We start from the raw sequence: 20,163 nt of genomic DNA, 5'->3' as shown, positions 1-20,163 counted from the left end.
AAAAACAGCTTTCATTACAAATGACAGCATGTCATGTGTCCAAACTATGGAGTTAACTTGCACAACTTCTGTTTAATGCAGTTAATATAAGAGCTCTGCAACTAATCCCAGCATCATGAAGGATTTCATGTTAAGGTTTGTTTAAACTATTCAGTTTACTCAATTCAAATAGAGAGGACAAAATATTATAAACGTCTCACTAGCACCAAAAGAGTAGCCTCCAACTGGGACAGAAAGTACGGGCGCTAAGGGGACTTTAGCATCCCCTACTGGCAGGATATTGTAACGGCAAGACTAAGCAGTCTATAAAACATGGTTCTTATTAAATGTTTGAAATCTAGCCCTTGCAATTTTTAAATGAATAGTATTTGCTTTAATTTTATAACTTAGGGTAGGCTCAGTGCCATTTATCACACAGTCCTTAATGTGGAGCATGTCACATAGAGAAGTGTGAAGGATCACAGTTGGTAACCAGTAGTAACCACGGTTGAGTCATTAACCATCACTAGTCGGCGCAAGAATCAGTTGAGTTTCACTGTCTGCTTAAGGTTAACAAATGTTTTAGTTTTTTTAAATTAGACAGTTTCCTGCCTCTGTGCAGGCTTTTGTTGATGTGCTACACAATTTTAGCCCTCTGTCTAAGCTTCAAGTGTCAATAAAAAATATATTAAACCATTGACAGCAAATGCTTATGATTGTGTGGATTTTGAAATGGTCTTATGTTGTTACTTAGCTTTCTAAAGACTAGTGCATGCTTACATTTATTTTTATTTTTTTAATTTTTCAAACTGATATGCCACCGAGGAGATTTTACCTGCTCTTTCATTATAATGGTCATTATTGCTGTATAGCGTTTAATACGACGCCATGCACACTTTCTCACAGCGCCACCTAATCTCACCGACTTTCTGCAGCTCTGGCTGTAAGGATCATAGCTGAATGAACATGCCTCCGAAACAGGTTAAATGCTCTCAAAGCAGGATTTACTGTTGCTGCAGACTGCATTTTAGCTAGTGTACACTATATAACAAACCTTATGAAACCTTAAACAGAACTGGCCAAATCTGCCTTCCTCAAAGCATCGTATCCTGTCATAGTTTCATTCTCATGCAAGTGTGACCTGGAAAAACTCACCGACTGTTTAACCACATCAGCCCATTCAGGCGGGACTCCATACTCTGGGTTTTCCTGAAGGAAGCGGCACAAATCCTTCAGAGGAGGAGCAAAGGCACCACCAATCTAAACGGGCAAAACAGGCAAGCGTTTTACATCTGGAAAGCACAATTATTCAGTGACCTGATCAAGCTGAGAGCTCAGCATTTAATAGTTACTTCCTTCACAACTTTGTTCAGTAAGCAATGTTCATCATTCTACTTTAGCGGTTGTGGAGAATTATCTTGCGTGTGAGAGAAACACTCAAAGCCACAAACACTAACACACCTTGCGAGCATTTCTCCTGTTGATGATCTGGACCCTCTCCTCTCCTGTCAGGCTGTTGACGTCGATCTTGTTGGGATTCCTGCAGCGGTGCCTTTTCTGCTTGGGCCGACCGTCCTGGAAGTGAAACTGCAGTTGCATCTTATTTACCCCCTGGAAAAGAAAAAAAAAGTTCTTCAATGATGTTTCTTCACGAATTGCCACTGCTAGATTAAAACACCTACATACTAAACTTTAACAGTGCGTTTCCGGAAACGATCTGTCTTTCATAAAACATCTTGTGTTTTCCGTTAGAAAAAACAGAACTTGTAACCTGTAGAGATAAGGAATGAGAAAAAGAAGTACTCACAGGGATAAAGGCTCCAGTGTCTGCCACAAAGCCAGGGTGCTCTTTCAGCCACTGTTCCAGGTCTTTCCTCTTCGGAGCGTCATCCCCTGCCAGCCGCGTGCCGTCTTTCAGGTTGATAACAGGGACCCTGCTCTCAGTGTCCGAGGGGACCTGACTGGAGCCTGGCACAGCAGCTCCAGCCATGCCCACCTGGCCAATACCCCCCCAGCCTGGAGGCACCTAGACACAAGAAGCACAAATTAAACTCATAATTTACACAAAAATCTGACAATTTGTGGTGCTTTTACTGATTTCTCTGTCAACGACTAATGGGGTTTGTACTTCAGTAACAGCTTTTCACCTGATTGGGAACAGCAGGTACTTGATTTCTGTTCATGAAGAGCAGGTCCATCCCCTCTACATTCTTCCTCCTCCCCCTTCGTTTCTTAACCACAGGCTGGCCATCCAGTGCTCCGTTCAGCCTCATCTGGCCAGTGAGACTTGGAGTAACTGCGGGAGAAGCAACCTGTTAGTTGTGAACTACGAAGGAGAAGTTAAACGTGAAACAATGAAGTGTTCATATGCATTCACTCCCTGGAATTTGACCTACAGTGCAGATTTAAAACAGAATGAATAAACTCATTTTCTATTCCTTGAAAATCTGTGTGAGCAGAGTGACTCAGAAAAACAGGAAGACTAGTTTCCATGGTATCCTCTCCTTAGCTACCAAAACTCTGCTCTGCTTCCACCTAGTGGTGGGAAAGAAAAATGATGTGGGCCTTTTCAGCAAACCGTGTATTTAAATCAACATACCAGTCTGGGGGCTGCTCTGAGGCTTTGTGATGTCAGCCAGGCTTGTGTCCGAAGCACTCTGCAGCTCATGAAGCCGGGCCAGGTACTGCTGCTGAGCTTGGGGGCCTTCTTCAGAGTCCAGGGGCCTCTTCAGAGGTAGACCCTGTTTCTGAAAGGTCAACTTCAGACCTCCCTCCTGCTGCAATGACATACAAACAAAAGTGTCAGATAAGTCCAGAAAAACATCAAGGGAAAACGTACAGAACTGTTACCAAAGGAAAACGTTCGGCTCAACTTTCTGAGCTTTTACTGAATCAGTGATCATCTCTTTGTTTATCATTTGATTTTAAGGATTACAAAGCAAATGTTTTCAAATGTGTTGTCTACATAGCTCCCTCACTTTCTATTTAAAGTTATGCTGACTTCAATCTATGCTTTCAAGTAATTTCGTCAATAAGTTATTCAAAAAAATAATGGCAAACATTGTTCATGTTGGTTCTTGTTAGTATTACTGGAACACAGGGACACATAGTGGGTAGTGCTTAGCAGGGAAGTGGGTAGAGTCTATTCATAGTTTGGACTGTGCTTGAAAGCCATGCCAAAGATATAGCTGCTGTCAGCATAGAGTGCAAAGGCCGAATTTAAAGGGAACAAGCAGCAGGTGTATGTGTTGGCAAAACCAATTACATTCCGATATTAATAAAAAAAAAAACAGCACATGAGCGAGGGATAAATAGAAAATCTCAAGCCTGCCAAGTTAATAGCCACGTTGCCTTGAAGCGCATTAGAGAACACCCACAGCAGAGGTCTCCATTTCAATCAGATTACTAGAAAGACCCCTTCAGTCTAGAGAGCCTTCAAACCGAACCTTATTATGTTCTCTTGACTTATTTGTGCTCATATAATCACAGGCTGAGAGCCCAATTCAAATTGAGTGTGTGGGAAAACAGAGGAAGGCTGCTATTAAATTAATCTCTCCTCCTGCCAGGCAGTCAACTGTTAATCATCCCCAAAGGAAAGCAGGTTTGGGGACCAGATAAACATGCTGAACACGGCAGCTAGCACTGGTCATAGCAGCAGAGGTGGCAGGGTCCTACGATTAGGGCTGAAGCAGAGGAAGGAGGGGAGGAAGGGAGAAATCAACATACATCGTTGAGTTTTACTGAGAACTCCTTGTTTTCTGCAACATGCTTGGTCACCTTTGACCCCTGTGGCGAGGCAGAGGGGTCCTCGCACAGGCTGTTGGCGTTGTCCAGCAGCTTGGTGGTGTAGAAGGAGGCCACCGCACCTCCAGGCTCATAGACCCGACGTGGGCCTGGCCACTTGCCCTTGAGCACTGCCTGACAGATGCTGTCCAGGCGGTTGATAATCACACGGTCCTAAAAAACAAACAGATAAGACAATCTCAGCCGGATTTCCTTCCTGGTCACAACCATCCTGCAAGACTACAAATCGATTCCGTGATTTATATCCTGAGAGCTAATTGCTGCAGACAAATATCTGCAATACTGGATGTTCAGTTACAAACGACTAATACTCACCAATGCTTGTTTGAATAGTTTGTCAGGCACTGGCATTGAAGACTCATTTGGTAAAGTTCAGTTGGTTTTAGAGTTTAGAACAAATCCTGTTAGCACTGTAAGTAACTGTAACAACTGCACATTCATTTACCTTTGGCCAGTAGGAAGCAGCCAACATGTACCCTCCTCCCTGAAAAGGATGAGAGGAGTTGGTGGAGACGCCGTTCTCAGCCACATGGGTGTCTTGTGCTTCATCCTGCGTAGTGTTCAGAGACGTCACACTGTCCTCATCAAAGCCCTTTACACTTGTCGCTGCAGGCACTGCGAACATCACAGAGACCGACGTCAGAAACACACATCAAACTACCAGGCGTGGAAATAATTCTTCCCAGACAAGAGATACTCACCTTTCTTCTTTGCCTCCTCTCCCTCACTTTCACTGTCAGAGGAGGATGAGGAGGAGGACGATGATGAGGAGGAGCCAGAGGAGCATGACGATGAGGAGGAAGAGGAGCTGGATCCGGAATGCGAGGAGGAAGAAGAGGATGATGAAGACGATGAAGAGGAGCGCGACGAGGAGCTTGAAGAGGAGCCGTCCGAGTCGGACTCGGAGCGACGCTTGGCCTCCCTCCGGCCCCTCTTGCTGGCCTTCTTGGGTTTCCTCTCTGAGGAGTTGGGTGTGAGCGGTTTGGTACGCGCTGCCACCATCTGCTTCTCACTCTCCTTCGCCACTAAAACAGGCTTCTCCTCCACACCTGTGGGAGTGGCGGGTGCTTGAGGGGGGCTCCATCTCTCTCCCTGCCTGTCTTTGCTCTCCTCCTCCTCTGAGGCTGGTTCCACTTTGGGAACAACCGCACAGGGATCTGGGTCTCTCTGGAAGGGTGGGGGCTGTGGAGAGCCTGTCAGCACTGAGCTGGCTGCCTGGTACTGAGGGTGTAATAGTGTGGTGGATGTGCGTGGTTGCTGCTGTGCAGCTTTTGAATGGCTGTAGTTGCGTTGGGCGGCCATGAAGCTGAGCTCGGGGTCTCTCAGGATGTGGTAATCAGTCCGACTGACGCCGTGCTTTGCAGCACCAATTAGCAGGTCACGGTCATGCGTACCAGTCTCCCACCACACGGGCAAGTCAGAGCTCAGCTGGCACAGAGACAGACGTTCGTAGAGTAACTGGTGTCGAAGGACTTGTTCCCTCACCTGGCGCAGCAACTCTACTCTGTAGAGGGTACGGGATGCTCGCTCCTCTGTGATCGGCTGGATGTTCAGAGACGGGTCCACCGTGGAGTCTGGATAAAAAGAACAAAAAAGAATGTAAGAAAATAAAGGAAAGTACAACCCAAAGACTTGTTTTTGCCTGAAGCGTGGACATCACAGTGTTTATCTTTCACTAATGATTAACCTTATCAGCCGTTTAGCTCAGTACTGCTGCGACAGCTCGTTTCACGGTGCCACTGAGTTCTCTTCAAAACGAGCCCACTAAGGCAGGTATGATTGTGGCACATTACATGGGACTATGTTTTCACATTAATTCTTTTGTTAGGAAAAGAAAATAAAGCTTCTGAGCAAAATCCCACTGCAGCCCTGTGAGCACACACATCTCCAATTCAAAACAGTAGAAATGAAAACTGATTATCTGCATGTTTTTATATGGATAAGCAAGCAGGCTTCTGACCTCCCTCTTTGGGTGGCAGACGACACACCCGTCGACACATGGCGGTGAAGGCGCACAAGTATTTCTGCAGACTCTCGTCAGTTTTCTTGTGCAGCCGAGCCATGGCCCTGAACTTGGTCCAGTCAAACCGCCCGAGGTTTGGGTCAAAAACGACACCGAAAGTAGAGACGACCCGGTAGAAGTCAGCCTCCTCTCGCCTGGTCCATCTGGAGAAAGGGAAAATTTAGAACAAAATTATGTATGCTTAAGTATCACTATGGCAATGATACACTTCTTAATCAATTCACTTCTCAATCATTGCCATTCTGATTTGTGCCCTGACCTTTGCTGGCGTTCAATCTTCGCAGCCATTTTAGGATTTAGTGTGTCGTTGAGTGTGGGGGGCAAAGGGCAGAGCGGAGCAGAAAGTATCATGGTCTGCTGAGACAGAGACTGAGACTGAGACTGGGACTGGGGCTGAGACTGAGACTGGTGGATGTGGAGGATTTGCCGGCTCTTGGTGTAGCGCTGGGAGGCTGTGATCAGTCGCCTCAGTCGAGCAGTCAGCACGGAGGGAGAGGGCCAGTAGGCACTCTGGCCTTCTGTCGTTACTGGAGCTGCATCTGGATTCAAGCAAAAATGAAGATTTACATTTTTCTAAATGTTTTGAAGCTTCAAAATTCTAGATTTCTCCTGTGTGTGGGAAGCCTGTGTGTCATAATTCCGCTAAGGATTACAAACATCTAATACTCACCTCCAGCATTATCAGTGACAACCAGGTCTCCAGGAGAAGAGGAATCATCCTGTGTGAGAGGAGAGAGTGCATTTAAAGAAAAACAGCAAAAAACATTGCACTAAACTAGATGGTAAACCGAAGTGGAAGAAAAATATACCAAAGCAGTCATTTCCTACAATAAAATGGCTAAACTGGACTGCATTCAACTTTGATTGTTGTGATCTTACCTCCATGTCATCCTTTATTAGGGCTGGAGCAGGCTTGTACTCTGGATCGTCCACATCCCTACGCATACATACACAAAGGATTTGTTTTATTTTCTTATGTTAACAGTTTAAAAAAAGAAAACATTTTCAAACCTGCCAGCCAGGGTAAAACAAAACTGCTGGTGAGTACACACCCATCCATGAAGTCGTTGCCTCTTTGCTCGGCGGCGATGGCCTTCTCATCCGGTCGACCTACACGCTCTAAGAAGCACAGAGTAGGGTCTGCACGAATAGTGTTGTACTTCTCATAACCTGGGAATGTGCAGAAGGATAAGCAAACACCAAAATTACCAAAGGATAATGCATGGAAACTTGTAGATGGGGTACAGGAAATATACACAAGCTGGTTGATTTCCCACAAAACACCGGTTACCAATGGAAAACATGCTAAAAAAAGCTAATCAAATAACGGCAGATTTATCAGTTAAAACATATATTTAGAAACTGTAACTTTAAATGATGGAACTGTAAAAAAAAAAAAAAAGTGTTATCAGTTCCTGGGCTTTTGACCAAAAATGCTTTGAAAATACAATAAAATATTTTTATTTTAACTAAATTTCTAATCTTCATTATCATCTTCTTTTTTCTTGCAATCCCCTTTTTAAAAAAACAAACAAAAAAAAAACAATGTTTCTTACCGTGTTTGAAGACACCGAGCAGCAGACACTTGTCACAGATCGCATCCCACCACAAGGCCGGCAGCTCTGAGTGGTCCGGATCAGGCACCCAGATCTTTATCTCACTGTGGAGGACGAGCAGGGGGGAGATGCTTTGTAAAGGGAAAAGTTTACATGCTGATCTCTGCGGGATCTTCCGTTTTGCTAAATATTTGTTCTAATAATAATATCAATGAAGCTTCCCTGGTTTGATGTGTCAATTTGCTGTCAGTAGAAACACATGCCTCCTCCAGAGGAAAAACAACACAGAGAGAAATATGACACAATAAAAGCCTTGTTTGGCTTTGGATAGTGACCTCCTTGTTAACTGTCGTTTTCATGAGCTAATTTCACAAGCGTTCAACTGTAGAAACAAACAAAAAGAAAACCCTGATTTTCCTCCACCAGGTGGTGCTCTACATCCTTCTTATGAATTTGCTGAACCTGTGTTTCTTCCTTCAAAGGGTCGACATCACATGTGATAGAAAACCATGGCCACTCCAGGAAAAATACTGAAAATGTCCTCTGTAACGTGGAAATGTAATTGAACATGTCCACCTCGGACAGGGTTGCTTTATTAACTATATGATTGTACAGATCAAGATTGCAACCACAGTAAAATCCAACCATCGTACTGTGTGTAGGTGCAAGAACAAATAGACAATCTATGATTTAGTAAATCTAGTGAGTTTATAGAGTTTAAAAAAAATGTACTTTAGCATCTCTAGCAGTAGAAGTAGACCTCAGGGAGAAATGATTTGAATTCTCAACACAGGTATTCTAATGCTCCGTCTGAGCAGGTCAAAGCTGAGCTCACCTGGAGTCCACGCCGTCTAGCACCTTCTGGGCCTGGCTTCCTATCACCTCTTGTTTCAGGTAGTAGAGCATTCTGACCCTGAGCAGCACCCTGCACAGAGAAAACTCATTGGTCAATACAAAGCCCTGACCACACGCAAATGCTGAGCGAGCAGAACCAACACACCCACCCACCCACCCACAGACACCCACAGACACACACACACACACACACAAAAAATGCAAATGAGTCAAATTTGTGGCGACTGAGCCATAATCCTAAGATTGCATGATGTAGTAACAGTCCCATCCTTTTTTGTTGTTGTACATCCACAGTCAGATCAAACAGTCATGAATTTTTGCTTTTATTCTCTTCATTTTTTTAACGTGAGCAGCTCCTCAGAGCCGGACACGCTCATGATGCATAGCTCTCTGAAACAGGCCAGCATATGCATCAAGTCTAGTCAATTTACTCTGAAATGGTGCAACTCTGAGGCGGACATCATTGTATGGATCTCACAGGGAGTCGTGAGCAGCCCTACATCAAGACTCATGACTGAATGAACAGACCAGCGTCTCCCTCCAGTTGTCACGTGGTTGTATGCTGGCAGAAGATGAAGGCTGGGATGTCGAGGCTGACAAGGTAGAGAGAGCATGACTCACAGGGGAGACATTAGCTCTGTGATGCATGATCGCACATCACAGACAGCAGCCACTGAGTGGAGACAGTGGAGTGGTGGGAACTGTTGTGTGCCAAGCTGTTGCATCTGGTATGACTCGAGTTTTCTCAACTGCAAAAGCCTTCTGTGCAATAACTTTATATGAATACAGAATCATTTTCAATTTCATCTCGATGCCTGCAGTGAAAATTTGCCATTAGAAAAAAAACCACAAATAACACAGATATAATAGAATTGAGAAGCACATTTTACACATGTGGAAAAATGAGCAAGACCTACAGAATACTCTTCCCAGATAGCTACATCTGCTTTTTTTGTTTGCAGCCACATTTTAAAACTTATTTTAATACAACTGTGCTATATTTATCGCTCAACTGGTAAAAATGCTTTATGCTTCCTTTTACAGCACTGAAAGACTTGTGCTTTGCCCAACAACAGGATGCTTGGCATTCCATCTTTCTTTGGACGCAACTCTGCTAAATATTGTACGAAACAAACTAAAACTCCTCCCTCGACTCACTGAGGGGACGAGGAACAACTGCAGGGCTCCGAGGTCCGTCTGTTTGTCTGGGGTGTCCAGTCTGGACTTGTGGCTCTGTCAAATTAGAGCTGAGCTAGCTGCCCTCTCCCTCCTCCACCCTCCATGCTTCTGTGTGGACTGGACCCGCCCAGGAGCAGCTGCTGCTGCTTCCTCTGCCTGTCAGCACAGCCCTCCATCACCCCCTTTCCCAGCCTTTTTTTAGTGTGTGGTGTCTGTGAGATATGGTTAGGCTGCAAGGGATCTTGCAGCCTAGTACGCCTGACACGGGTGGTATATGCATAAAAATCCCTCATGGTCTGTTCATCATGAATGAGTCTTACCAAAGCACACAATCCCGTCAAAGGTTTGTGGCTTCTCAAAGTTGCATCCGAAATGCCAAAGTAGATTTGAGATTCATAGTTTCACTTTTTATTTCAGTATCCAATAAAGCCTGTGCAGAGATTTACCGTTTAGAAAAAAAACTGAAAAACGAAACTGTTGAGTACAAAGTCGCATTATGATCTCACAGTCTGACCACTTGTTCTTTCAGTTTTCAAAACAAGTCTGTCATTTACCACTACTTCTTTTAGTGTTCCAAGCTGTGTCCTACATTTGCAGCCTTGTTAAGGAAGCCAGTGAACCCCAACACTCACGCCAGCAGTCACATTCCAGGTCCTCCGGGTGAAAATGCAGAAGTCAGCAAACTCTGCTCACCGCATGTCCCCTATTGCCCGGCGTGTCACATATCAGACAATCCCTGGATTCAGCACTACTGGACAAGGAAACAATGGCGAACTTTCTATGAAAGCTGCAGTGCTCTGCAGCTAAAGCCCAATGCACACAAGCCTCCATTTAAAAAGAAGCAGCCATCTATTTGGCTTTATATCTCAGCAGAAAATGTTTCGATAACAGCCATCTTCCCCGTCTGTCTGAAAATAAGAGAGATCTATGATGGCCATTAGCTACCCTGAAGTCTCACGGAGATTTTTTTTAATCAGCCAACTAAGCTCAATGTGATGCCCGTTCGTTAATCAATCAGTAGACTGTCAGCTCCAATAGAGGTTTGACTGCTTCCTAATTACAGTGGCTTGGCAGTACCACGGTTAAGATTCAAGCCATGTGTAAATTGTTTTTTCATTCACTTAGGTTTCATTCTGTTAAAAAAAAAAAAAAAAAAATGGAGACAATGGCTGTTAGAGGCGACTAATGGTCACCTGCCAGTTGTTATAATTCTTTAAAAAGTTTAAACACAGACACAGCTCTGACCCGCCCTCAATAGGGAAAAAAAGAAAAGAATAAAAAGCAATACACAAGCAGCATGTGCACTATGAGCCAATCATACGCTCATAAATACGGAAAACGCCAACTCTCTTTCTCTTACTCTTTTAGATAATATATCCTCTGTTCTGCTATTACTAAGAACATTATTGTTTAACTTTATGTGGAGTGAACTGGGTGAATAATATGGAGCAGTATAAGGAACCACCTACTTGTTGCAGTGGTGTTTCAGGTGCTTCTTGTAGCCATCGTCCTGAAGCATGTGCTCAGGGTTGTGTTTCCTCAGCCACTCGGCCTTGTGGATGTCAAAAGAGCTAGACTGGATCTTCATCTTCTTACCCTTCCTGCCACGAGGGACTGGGGCTGACAGGCCTAGTAAATAATAATAAAATAAAAAAAGTCACTGGTGATGTCGAGAAAATGCATTCATTTCTTAAATCCAACATTCTCCAGGTGCACCTGCTGCTGTAAAAAGTCGAGTTAATGTAGCCAGGACTTCCTAAGACTCACCCAGGTGATTCTGCAGTTCCTTTGTGCGCCCGTCCTCAGTAGGGGCGATGAGGTCCCACATGAAGCTTTTGATTTTGTCATCGCCACGGTAATGGACCAGACAGTAAGACAGCAGGGCTCTGCAGATGGACTCTACATCCCAATCAGTCAATTGCTTTTTGAATCGGCCATGGTTGAGAATATCTTTCCAACGACCCCATCTGGAAATCCAAATAAAAAAGCCAAATTGGAAAAAAAAATATATAATAAATGTTCAGAGAATTAAAGTAGACCCCCGAGTACATTTTGAAAGACTAAACTCATCCTGAGCAACCAGAGAGCCTTGATCATTGGACTCATTTCTCAGTAAGTTTTAGGTTTTGGAAAATTCAAGTAAATCCTATCAAATACAAACAATTTTAATCTATTGTTCTATTAGGTTAAACTGATTAAATTAATCTTACCCATATACAAGCAAGTTCTTCTCCACTCTGAAGCACTCTGTGCGGCCGTAGCTGTTTTGTCGATCATGGTTTCGTCTGAGCTTAGGTTTGGTCTCGTCGCTTTCACTTTCGCCCTCTGAAAGCTCTGCTAACTCATCCTTGGTGGCACTGAACGGCCTCGTCTGCTTTCTGACGCGAGGAGTGTCAATCACCAAGCTATTCTGTAGATGAGGAGGGGGGGATAAGCACAATTTCAGGGACTTTCAGCAAATTTCAATGATGTCCTAGGCCTGTAATATTGTTAAAGGAAAGCTGCAGTCCTGCTACATGTGTCTCTTGAGACACTCAAGTATCCTGCTCTCTGTATACTGCATTCATTGCAGCGCAGTACTTACTCTGCCATTGACCATATCCACATCAATGTCTGCCTTTTTGGCCCACTTGTCCCAGAAATTAGGGTCATCCAGAGAGATGTCTGTGCGGTTTCCGGATGCGACAAAACTGGCCTGAAAGAAGACATCAGAATTACATCAAACCATAATCAAATTTGCCATTTTGGCAGTTGCCTAGTCGTAAATCAAAGGCAGCCAGTGGGTTTTTAGACGGAAGGACTGCGTATGAACACAACAAAAAAAACTATTCATTTAGCATCTGTTCTTATTCTCCCCCCCCCCCTTTTTGAATTCACCTTAGCAAAGGTGGATCCTCGTCCTTCAGACTCAATTGTGATGGTCTTTGTCCTACGCTGGAGGATCTGGTCAATGTCCTCCTCACAGAACTTGGCCCCTTCATCCTCTTCATCCATGATGGCCCCATAGGCGCCACGTCGCAGCAGATCCTCAATCTCCTTCTTAGATAACTGCTGCTGCGCAGCCTGAGAGGTACGAAAATGTGGTCATGTAAAGAAACCATGTTATAGTAAAAAAATGAAATGCATAAAGTCTGACGCGAAATTCTAGTATTAACAGAAACGGCATGCACATGTTGGATTATTTGAACGGTAACATCAGCAGCCCTGTATCTCACCCCAGCAGCTGTTTCGTATGCAAATATGTTCAGACCAGATGTAGAAAACAGCTAATACCTCAACCTCCTTATAGTTCAGATAATTCTCAAGAGGACACAAAGTGCAGCTCAACATCCACCTACACACTTCACACACTGCTGATACACTTCCCCACAAACAGATTAGACTAACGGGATCAGCTACACATCAAGAAGAAATGTTAGCGGTGACCTTCCTTATATTCTTTTCTTGCTTTTTTTTTCTCCTGGCTTGAGTCTGATTGTTGTTCACCATCTCTTATGTCCACTGTAATTCAGTACTTCATTTTCATCAACATAGAAAGACAACAAGTGATATCTATTGCTTATTTTCCTAAGATGGCAGCAGGAACTCTGAGGTAACGAAAGTAAAAAGACCATTTCATTTGCATGTTGGTACTTTTGTTATGACTAATTTATCAACAATACTTTGTTTAAACTGGAATTTTTACACTTGAAAGATTCAGTCACGATCTGATCTTCAGAGCTGAAGACAATCTGTGTCAAGCTTTTCCATTATAAAAATTCCAGTTTATGTTATAATTTAAAGGCGGAAAAGACAAAAAAATAAATAAATAAATAAAAATCATGTACGACGAAAGGCAAATGACAGATATTCATGACAAGAAAACTAATAATGATGTCAGTCTTACCCCTCCTCCAGTGCCTCCTCCTCCTCCTAAGCTGTTATCTCGGCCACTCATGCTCTGCAACACCGCTTTATCCAGACCCAGCTTGAGACTAGCACGATCGAACATTTCCCGCTCGTATGAATTCCTGGTGATCAGTCGGTACACCTTTACCGCTTTGTTCTGACCAATCCGATGGCATCGAGCCTGGGCCTGTGAAGCGGAGACAAACCAGATGTGGACAGAAAACATGAGCATCTGATTCAACATCTGCACTTTTGACTTGAATAACATTTACTTTTTAGCGACTGATCAAACTGAGATAAAACAAAACAGGGAACCAGGTTCCGCATAAATGTCTCAAAAACTACTTCAATCTTTAGCCGAGTGAGGCTACCTGCAGGTCGTTCTGTGGGTTCCAGTCAGAGTCAAAGATGATGCAGGTGTCTGCTGCCGTGAGGTTGATTCCCAAGCCACCAGCTCTTGTGCACAGGAGGAAAACAAAGCGGTCTGAGTCAGGCTTACTAAAGCGGTCGATGGCAGCCTGGCGCAGGTTTCCACGAACACGTCCATCGATGCGCTCGTACAAGTACCTGCAACACGATATATGAGAGACAACAAACATGAATAAAACACGATGAATGCGGATAAAAATGATATATTCAAAGCTCAAGTTATGATGAGAGACTTTATTCAAGTGATGGGCATAAGCTTATGCAGGCATTAAACTCCAACAACACGTCTTGTACTCAAATTTTCCTCTCATCTTCCTACCCTTCCTGAAACCTGAGAAACAACATCCTCAAACACAGCTAGTTCAAGGGGTGGTTATGCTCTTTCACGTTGTGTGCATTCTCATCCCTTCCCCACAATCCGACCCCCTGCCTTCCCTGAGGTAATCCACTTCCACTCAAGAGAAACCTCACAGAATCTCCGCCTTGTCTGATGTAGTGGAGCCCTAAGGGCTTCTGTAACCTGCTGCTGAACCCTGACTGAGGTCTGTGCTGCGCAACTCCTCGCATGGTTACAACAGACAGTTTCAGGTTTGCTCCAGCTTCTGGCTGGAAGCCAGAGAAAAGAGAGGGAAAGGAAGGCAGAGACAAGTGAGCAATGAAAGAAGGTAAAGAAAGACCCACAAAGTAAGGAAGTGAAGTGGAAAGACAGATGCAAAACAGGAGAATTGTTTTAAACTAAAATAACAATCATATTCCCCAAATCTCCTTTGTAATAATAATAATTTAAAAAAAATGAATACAGAAATAAATGGCTGTAAATGGTAAAGAACAGCAAACCATGAGTCCCACATATTTAGAATCCTGTCAGTCGTGTGCAAAAGATTTTTTCTTAATAGAGGATAGAATATGGTCAGAGAGTTAATACGATAGAAGTGCAACAGCAGCGCTGTTATATTTCACACTACATTACCTTCTCTGGATGAGGTAGTCTTCCAAGATATCCAGACAGCGCACCATTTGGGAGAAGATGAGCACTTTGTGGCCTCCTGCCTTCATCTTAGGCAGCAATTTGTCAATAAGGACCAACTTCCCAGCAGACTGCACCATCGCCTGCAGGTGAAAGTCAATGGCAGTGGGACTGTGTACTTCCCTGAAGTCCTCAAGAATCTTTTCTTCTGCCCCTAACATAGCAAAGACATATCACACATCAGCAACACTGTGTTTCACATGCTTCAGTTTTGATTTTTTTTCCTTTCTCTTAAAGATTTGATTTAATTTAATGTCTACTATCCAGTCACAGTAACTGTGTCATTCTGTCATATCAGTTTAAACTTTGACAAGCTTAGTTTTTCAATAGCGTCCTACCTTTGATGAGGTAGGGGTGGTTGCAGCACTTTCTGAGCTCCATCATGGTGTTGACCAGGTTAGGCATGTTAGCCTGTCCAGCACCTTTAGCCAGGAAAGAGAAATTCTTCTCAAGGATGGCACGATAATATTTCTTCTGGATGTTGGTGAGCTCGACCTCAATGATGGTTTCCTCTTTTGGGGCCAGTTTCTTTTCCACGTCCTCTTTCAAACGACGCAGCATCATGGGCTTCAGGATGCCCTGAAGCTTCTGCACCTGTGGACCGAACAGATGAAGACACAGTTAAGACATCCAGCAGCTGCCTCTATGCAATTGTGCTACGAGTTTACATATTCTGTGTTTACACAGGAAACAACCACAGTTCTGCTGGGTTGCAAGTTGCTGATTTCAATGATCAGATTAATTAGTTTTGCCGCCAGCAAATGACTTCCTTTTGTTTAGCATCCATTCTATAGCCTTAATAAGTCCATACGGCTGTTTTGCAACCAAATCTTCCTTCCCTATGTTTTTACCCATTTAAATTTCCAATGTCAATGCTAAAATGACAACTTGTGCATCTCCACTGAAAAGAAATGCCACATTGGGATACCATTACCATCATTTTAGTGATCACTTTTTGGCCTAAAGCACATCAATAGTAGCATCCACATTCTCTTAAAGCAGTGGTTGCTGAAGATCAAATGATGAACAGTATTTTATATCCTTAGTGTCCCTTTTTAAAAAACAAGTCACTTTAATGCTGCTGTGCCACAGTGCAGCATCACTATTATTTATATTTCTTAAATGTACATTAAGAATTGTGCAACTTCAGATATGTTATGTTACGTGGGGTTAACCATGTTTCTTAACAGCACCTGCAGCTTTTACCAAGAACAGGATTACACATTTCCTGTGGCTTTTAGCTTAAGTATCGCATGTTTTGCAAGGCAGGTTGCAAATACTTTAACTTCAAGCCTCACTTCAAAACATGTTTTAATGGTCTTTTCATTGAAGATCTGCTTAGAGCTTTTGGCTAAAAATAAACTGCCATACACCCAAATTTCTGCAAAAAATCATTTTAAACATTCAGAACAGAAGCAAAACATAATCCACATAAAACTCTTCGCTCACCTGCTCCTCGGTCTTGAGGTCTCCAAACTCTTGCATGAAGGTATTTTCAGATGGGAAACGTGCCGGCTCCAGGAAGTGGAGGAGGCTGAAAAGCTCCTCTACCGTGTTCTGGAGAGGGGTACCGGTCAGCAGGACCTTGTGCTCCTTGAACAGGACAAAGTTCACGTCAAACTGGTCTCTAGTTTTTAAACTACAAGACAAATGAAGTCATTTGAAACATGTTTGAAACAGCGGATGCTTTACGAACCAGGTTCATGAGCTTGAAGCCCTCGAGCAGCTTGCAGTTTTTGTTCTTGAGACGATGAGCCTCGTCGATAATCACACAGCGCCACTCAATGGCGTTGAGTTCAGGACAGCCTCCCAGGATCATCTCAAATGTGGTGATAACAGCGTGGAACTTGTAGGCGCCTCGTATTACTCGACGCTTTAATCAAAGAAGGGAGAGACGTAGACAATTCAGAGATGACACTAATACTATGAAGAAAAAATGGTCTGTTTCACAAGTGGAGGTGCAGTTTCTGTGTAAATAACATTTTACAGTTGCTTGAAATAATGCATTATAAAATAAGAGTATAACGAGCATGTAATTGTTCAATTGGAAAGCATATGGAATCAATATGTGCATACTTCAGGTACATCGTTCTCCATTGCACCTCTGCAGTTTTTTTTCCTTTCTATCGGTCTGTTAACATCAGAAACCCACTGATTTGCAGCCATTTGCCTTAGAACAACACATATGGTTTCCTTACTTTAAATTTCCTCTCATACCTAACCCTAACCCTCTCATCCCACCTCTTGTTAGGAGGCCATTCACAGTTTTACCAGTACACGAGCGCCGGCCTGCAAGCCTTAATGTTGTTTATTTGTTTGTTTGTCTGGGGAGACTTTGCATTACCCCACCTCTCCATTTGTATCCATTGCCTTGACAACAGTCCTCAAGGGATACTCCGTTATCCTGTAACCCCCTCCCACAGCCAGCCAGGCAACCGACTGCTGTGAGGAGCCACTGGCTTTAATATGCCTGAGCAGCGTTGACAGAGCGCTCCCCTTGGGGAGTGCTACGACATCACAGGCTGCCTCAGAGACAGCCTGGTGGCGGCTCCGCTCTGTTCTCTTCTCTCACCTTAATTTCTGCTCCGATTCACCTAAACACTAAGAGCCCCCCGATGGCTGTTGTGAAACATCACATGGCCTGCCAACCACAGAAAGCCTCTGCTCGAGGCTCACCAACTACTTCTCAACCTACTTATTGTCAGGCACGGTCTCCTCTCTGCTTCCTTTTATGCATCGTCTCAGTATTACAAACCATTTACTCATTGAAATGCTCTCACTCCCAGTTTTATTTCTAAACTGCTTGAGTTCAATACCTGATAACCAAAGTCCTGAATCTGAAATCTATAGAACTTTCAATGAGTGCATTCAGACTTTGATGAGATATATAAGACTCACAGCATCAACAAAGCCACATAAAAGACTTTTTCTACCAATTCTTAAACACATGGCACCGACACCGGCTGAAAAACCTTTGCTCAGCAACTTTCCCCACTTTCTACAGGTGAGTGAAACATCGAGGGAAGTGTATCTGGGTTTATGCTGCCTATGGTAATCATGCTCTGCCAAGCTTTTCAATATCTGACTTCAATTGTTGTAGGCAGCTCTCCGGTTGGGAAACATGTAATTACATTACTCACAGGATTTCATGTTGCTGACACAGTGCCACTGTTTTCTAAAAAGCACTGATTATTTTAATCTCAGTGAATCACTGCTTTCCACTGAAGGTATTCACAGCAACGAAGCAAAAGGCCTCTGAACACTCATAAGTGACAAGCTGCACGTCCCTCTGTGTATCCAAATTAATAGACAGGGCTTTTTAGATCTTCAGTTAAATTTACATTTAAACAGCCAGCTCACACAAATTTACACTCAATATGAACTGGGAGGTGGGTGTCACACATTTCTGCGTCTGTCATCCATTTACCTGTGCATCCCTGAAATACATCTCGTACTGCTGGAGCATCTGCCTGCTGACCATGCTTCCGTGGTAGACGATGACGTTGTGTTGGGTCCACGTCCGGAACTCGCGCTCCCAGTTTGCAATGGTAGAGAGTGGGGCGATGATGAGAAAGGGCCCCCTGATGCCCAAGCGGAGGATCTCTTCTAGGAATGTGATGGACTGGATGGTCTTTCCCAGGCCCATCTCGTCTGCCAGGATGCAGTTGCGTCTGCCAGGCGGAAGGAAATGAGTTTTAGAAATGAAAAAAAAGTGGGGACGCGACAGCGGTAAAATAAATAGAGAGCGGAAGAATGTGACGACAACAAGTACAAATAACAGATAAACCACTTATAAATCCCATTTGTAGAAGTGTAAAGATTGTAGGCCTGCTGTGTACATCTTACATTATGAGTGGGAGTATGTGCTGCATGAGACATACTGTGTATATTTATCATGTGAATCTTTGTTGTGTGTGACAAAATATGAGAACCCGTAGAAGGGTAAAAGGAGCTAAACAAGGAAAATGAAAAAGATCCCATGATACTAAAAGAATAAACAGCAAACAACGAAGGAGAAAACAACATCATCAGCAGTAATAACACAGCAGAGATATGAGATACAACATAATGCCTCTGCTGTGTGGTGTGCTCCTGCAATCCATTTATTCAGCTGTCCAGTGGGTGGGGGTATTATGTCTTGATGCTAATTGCAACGTGCAGATATTCCCACTGGCCTCTTAAGCAGCCCTCTAGTTTTGATGAATCTCTCTGCGTAGGCATACACAAACTCCTGCAAGCTCACACATAACTAAACCAATTCCCAGGGTTAATGCAAGCACGCTGACATTCTACTCCAGATGTACTCTGCAGCGCTTCTTTAGGGAACGTGGGCGAAGAAAAGCAATCTGACCCTCCTCGTAGCCCCAACGAATGCAAATGAAAATAAAAAAAATAAAAAAAACAGGATAGATCACTGAATAATAAATGACCTATCTGCAGCCTAAGATCAGCCAGAAGACTTTTCTTTAAATTTTTTTAAATACCAGACCTCTTTGTAAAGTCTGCGAGTATAGAGTGATATTCTCTACTGACAGATGTTTCTGTTACTAAGCCTGGCTTTGATATAAAAATGGGGAAAACATATAATACAAGAAAAAGCTCTTTGAATATTGCATAATAGATTAATGGCATCACAAAATACAAACTTTAAAGACACTTTTGTTAGAACAGCACTCCACTATTGGAGAAAGATACATAACAGAGACAGAGCTCTTATAATCAGATCCAAGTTTAATTTAATGGGATTTCATTTACATATCAAGAGCAAGTGCAACAACTTGAGCATTCTTTGACTTCCACTTTTAAAGCAGCAGATGAACACGTGTTGCCTTCATGTCACTGAATGGGAACACACACACAGTACTTTAAACTGACCTGTTGTACCAGTTGAAGTGAAGCCAGTTGACCCCCTCAAGCTGGTAGTCCCTGAGCATGTTGCCATTCCTGTACTCCCTCGACTGTTCCCTCTTCTTCCACAGGTTGGCCGGGGGCCGCTCCTGAGTGACACATTTTAAAAGGGGGAACTGAGAAGGCTACATTCTGGATGAACACATTTCTGTGGAGGCTTAGAATGACACGACTATATACTCCTTGCATAATGATAAGATTTTACATGATATGGTCCATTGCTGTTGAAACGTAGGTCAAGTAAGAACATACACAAGGGAGAAATATGAAGTGAGGCGGATTAATCTGAGCAACACGAAACACATCTGAGGCAACCTATTCATACCTGCAGGGTAACGCTATAACCACATTGTGTTTATGTTCAGTTCATTTTCATCTTAAGACTCGAATGCAATTAGCCAAAAACAAAAGGAAAAAAAAACAAAAACAAAACCTGTTGAGTCTTGGTAAGAGAGGCTTTATAATTGAGTTCAGGTTGATCTGGTTACAATAATTAACTATGAATAAATAAAAGT

The 20,163-nt window shown here is 43.4% G+C and overlaps 1 protein-coding gene across 4 annotated transcripts in view; it reads right to left on the bottom strand.

Moving 5' to 3' along the window:
* The window catches only part of chd9 (chromodomain helicase DNA binding protein 9), an 81,849-nt gene that overhangs the window by 3,921 nt on the left and 57,765 nt on the right, over positions 1–20,163 (bottom strand). For 3 of the 4 annotated variants that reach the window (XM_075464703.1, XM_075464731.1, XM_075464720.1), the window contains 28 exons: positions 19,616–19,737; positions 18,168–18,411; positions 16,437–16,613; positions 16,190–16,333; positions 15,079–15,334; positions 14,684–14,894; positions 13,656–13,851; positions 13,283–13,471; positions 12,274–12,459; positions 11,981–12,091; positions 11,607–11,806; positions 11,164–11,363; positions 10,866–11,025; positions 8,198–8,287; positions 7,363–7,466; positions 6,859–6,976; positions 6,686–6,743; positions 6,477–6,525; positions 6,066–6,345; positions 5,744–5,949; positions 4,485–5,357; positions 4,229–4,398; positions 3,706–3,936; positions 2,579–2,756; positions 2,127–2,275; positions 1,787–2,005; positions 1,441–1,590; positions 1,135–1,239 (listed from right to left, as the gene is read on the bottom strand). In XM_075464703.1, the coding sequence (XP_075320818.1) occupies positions 1,135–1,239; positions 1,441–1,590; positions 1,787–2,005; positions 2,127–2,275; positions 2,579–2,756; positions 3,706–3,936; positions 4,229–4,398; positions 4,485–5,357; positions 5,744–5,949; positions 6,066–6,345; positions 6,477–6,525; positions 6,686–6,743; positions 6,859–6,976; positions 7,363–7,466; positions 8,198–8,287; positions 10,866–11,025; positions 11,164–11,363; positions 11,607–11,806; positions 11,981–12,091; positions 12,274–12,459; positions 13,283–13,471; positions 13,656–13,851; positions 14,684–14,894; positions 15,079–15,334; positions 16,190–16,333; positions 16,437–16,613; positions 18,168–18,411; positions 19,616–19,737 (5,376 nt within the window). The remainder of the gene's footprint in view (positions 1–1,134; positions 1,240–1,440; positions 1,591–1,786; positions 2,006–2,126; positions 2,276–2,578; positions 2,757–3,705; positions 3,937–4,228; positions 4,399–4,484; positions 5,358–5,743; positions 5,950–6,065; positions 6,346–6,476; positions 6,526–6,685; positions 6,744–6,858; positions 6,977–7,362; positions 7,467–8,197; positions 8,288–10,865; positions 11,026–11,163; positions 11,364–11,606; positions 11,807–11,980; positions 12,092–12,273; positions 12,460–13,282; positions 13,472–13,655; positions 13,852–14,683; positions 14,895–15,078; positions 15,335–16,189; positions 16,334–16,436; positions 16,614–18,167; positions 18,412–19,615; positions 19,738–20,163) is intronic. The other variant, XM_075464711.1, reaches the window with a different exon arrangement.

Source organism: Odontesthes bonariensis, chromosome 1, assembly GCF_027942865.1.
Source record: "Odontesthes bonariensis isolate fOdoBon6 chromosome 1, fOdoBon6.hap1, whole genome shotgun sequence".
Taxonomy (NCBI): Eukaryota; Metazoa; Chordata; class Actinopteri; order Atheriniformes; family Atherinopsidae; genus Odontesthes; species Odontesthes bonariensis.
This window is presented reverse-complemented; position numbering and strand designations above follow the sequence as displayed.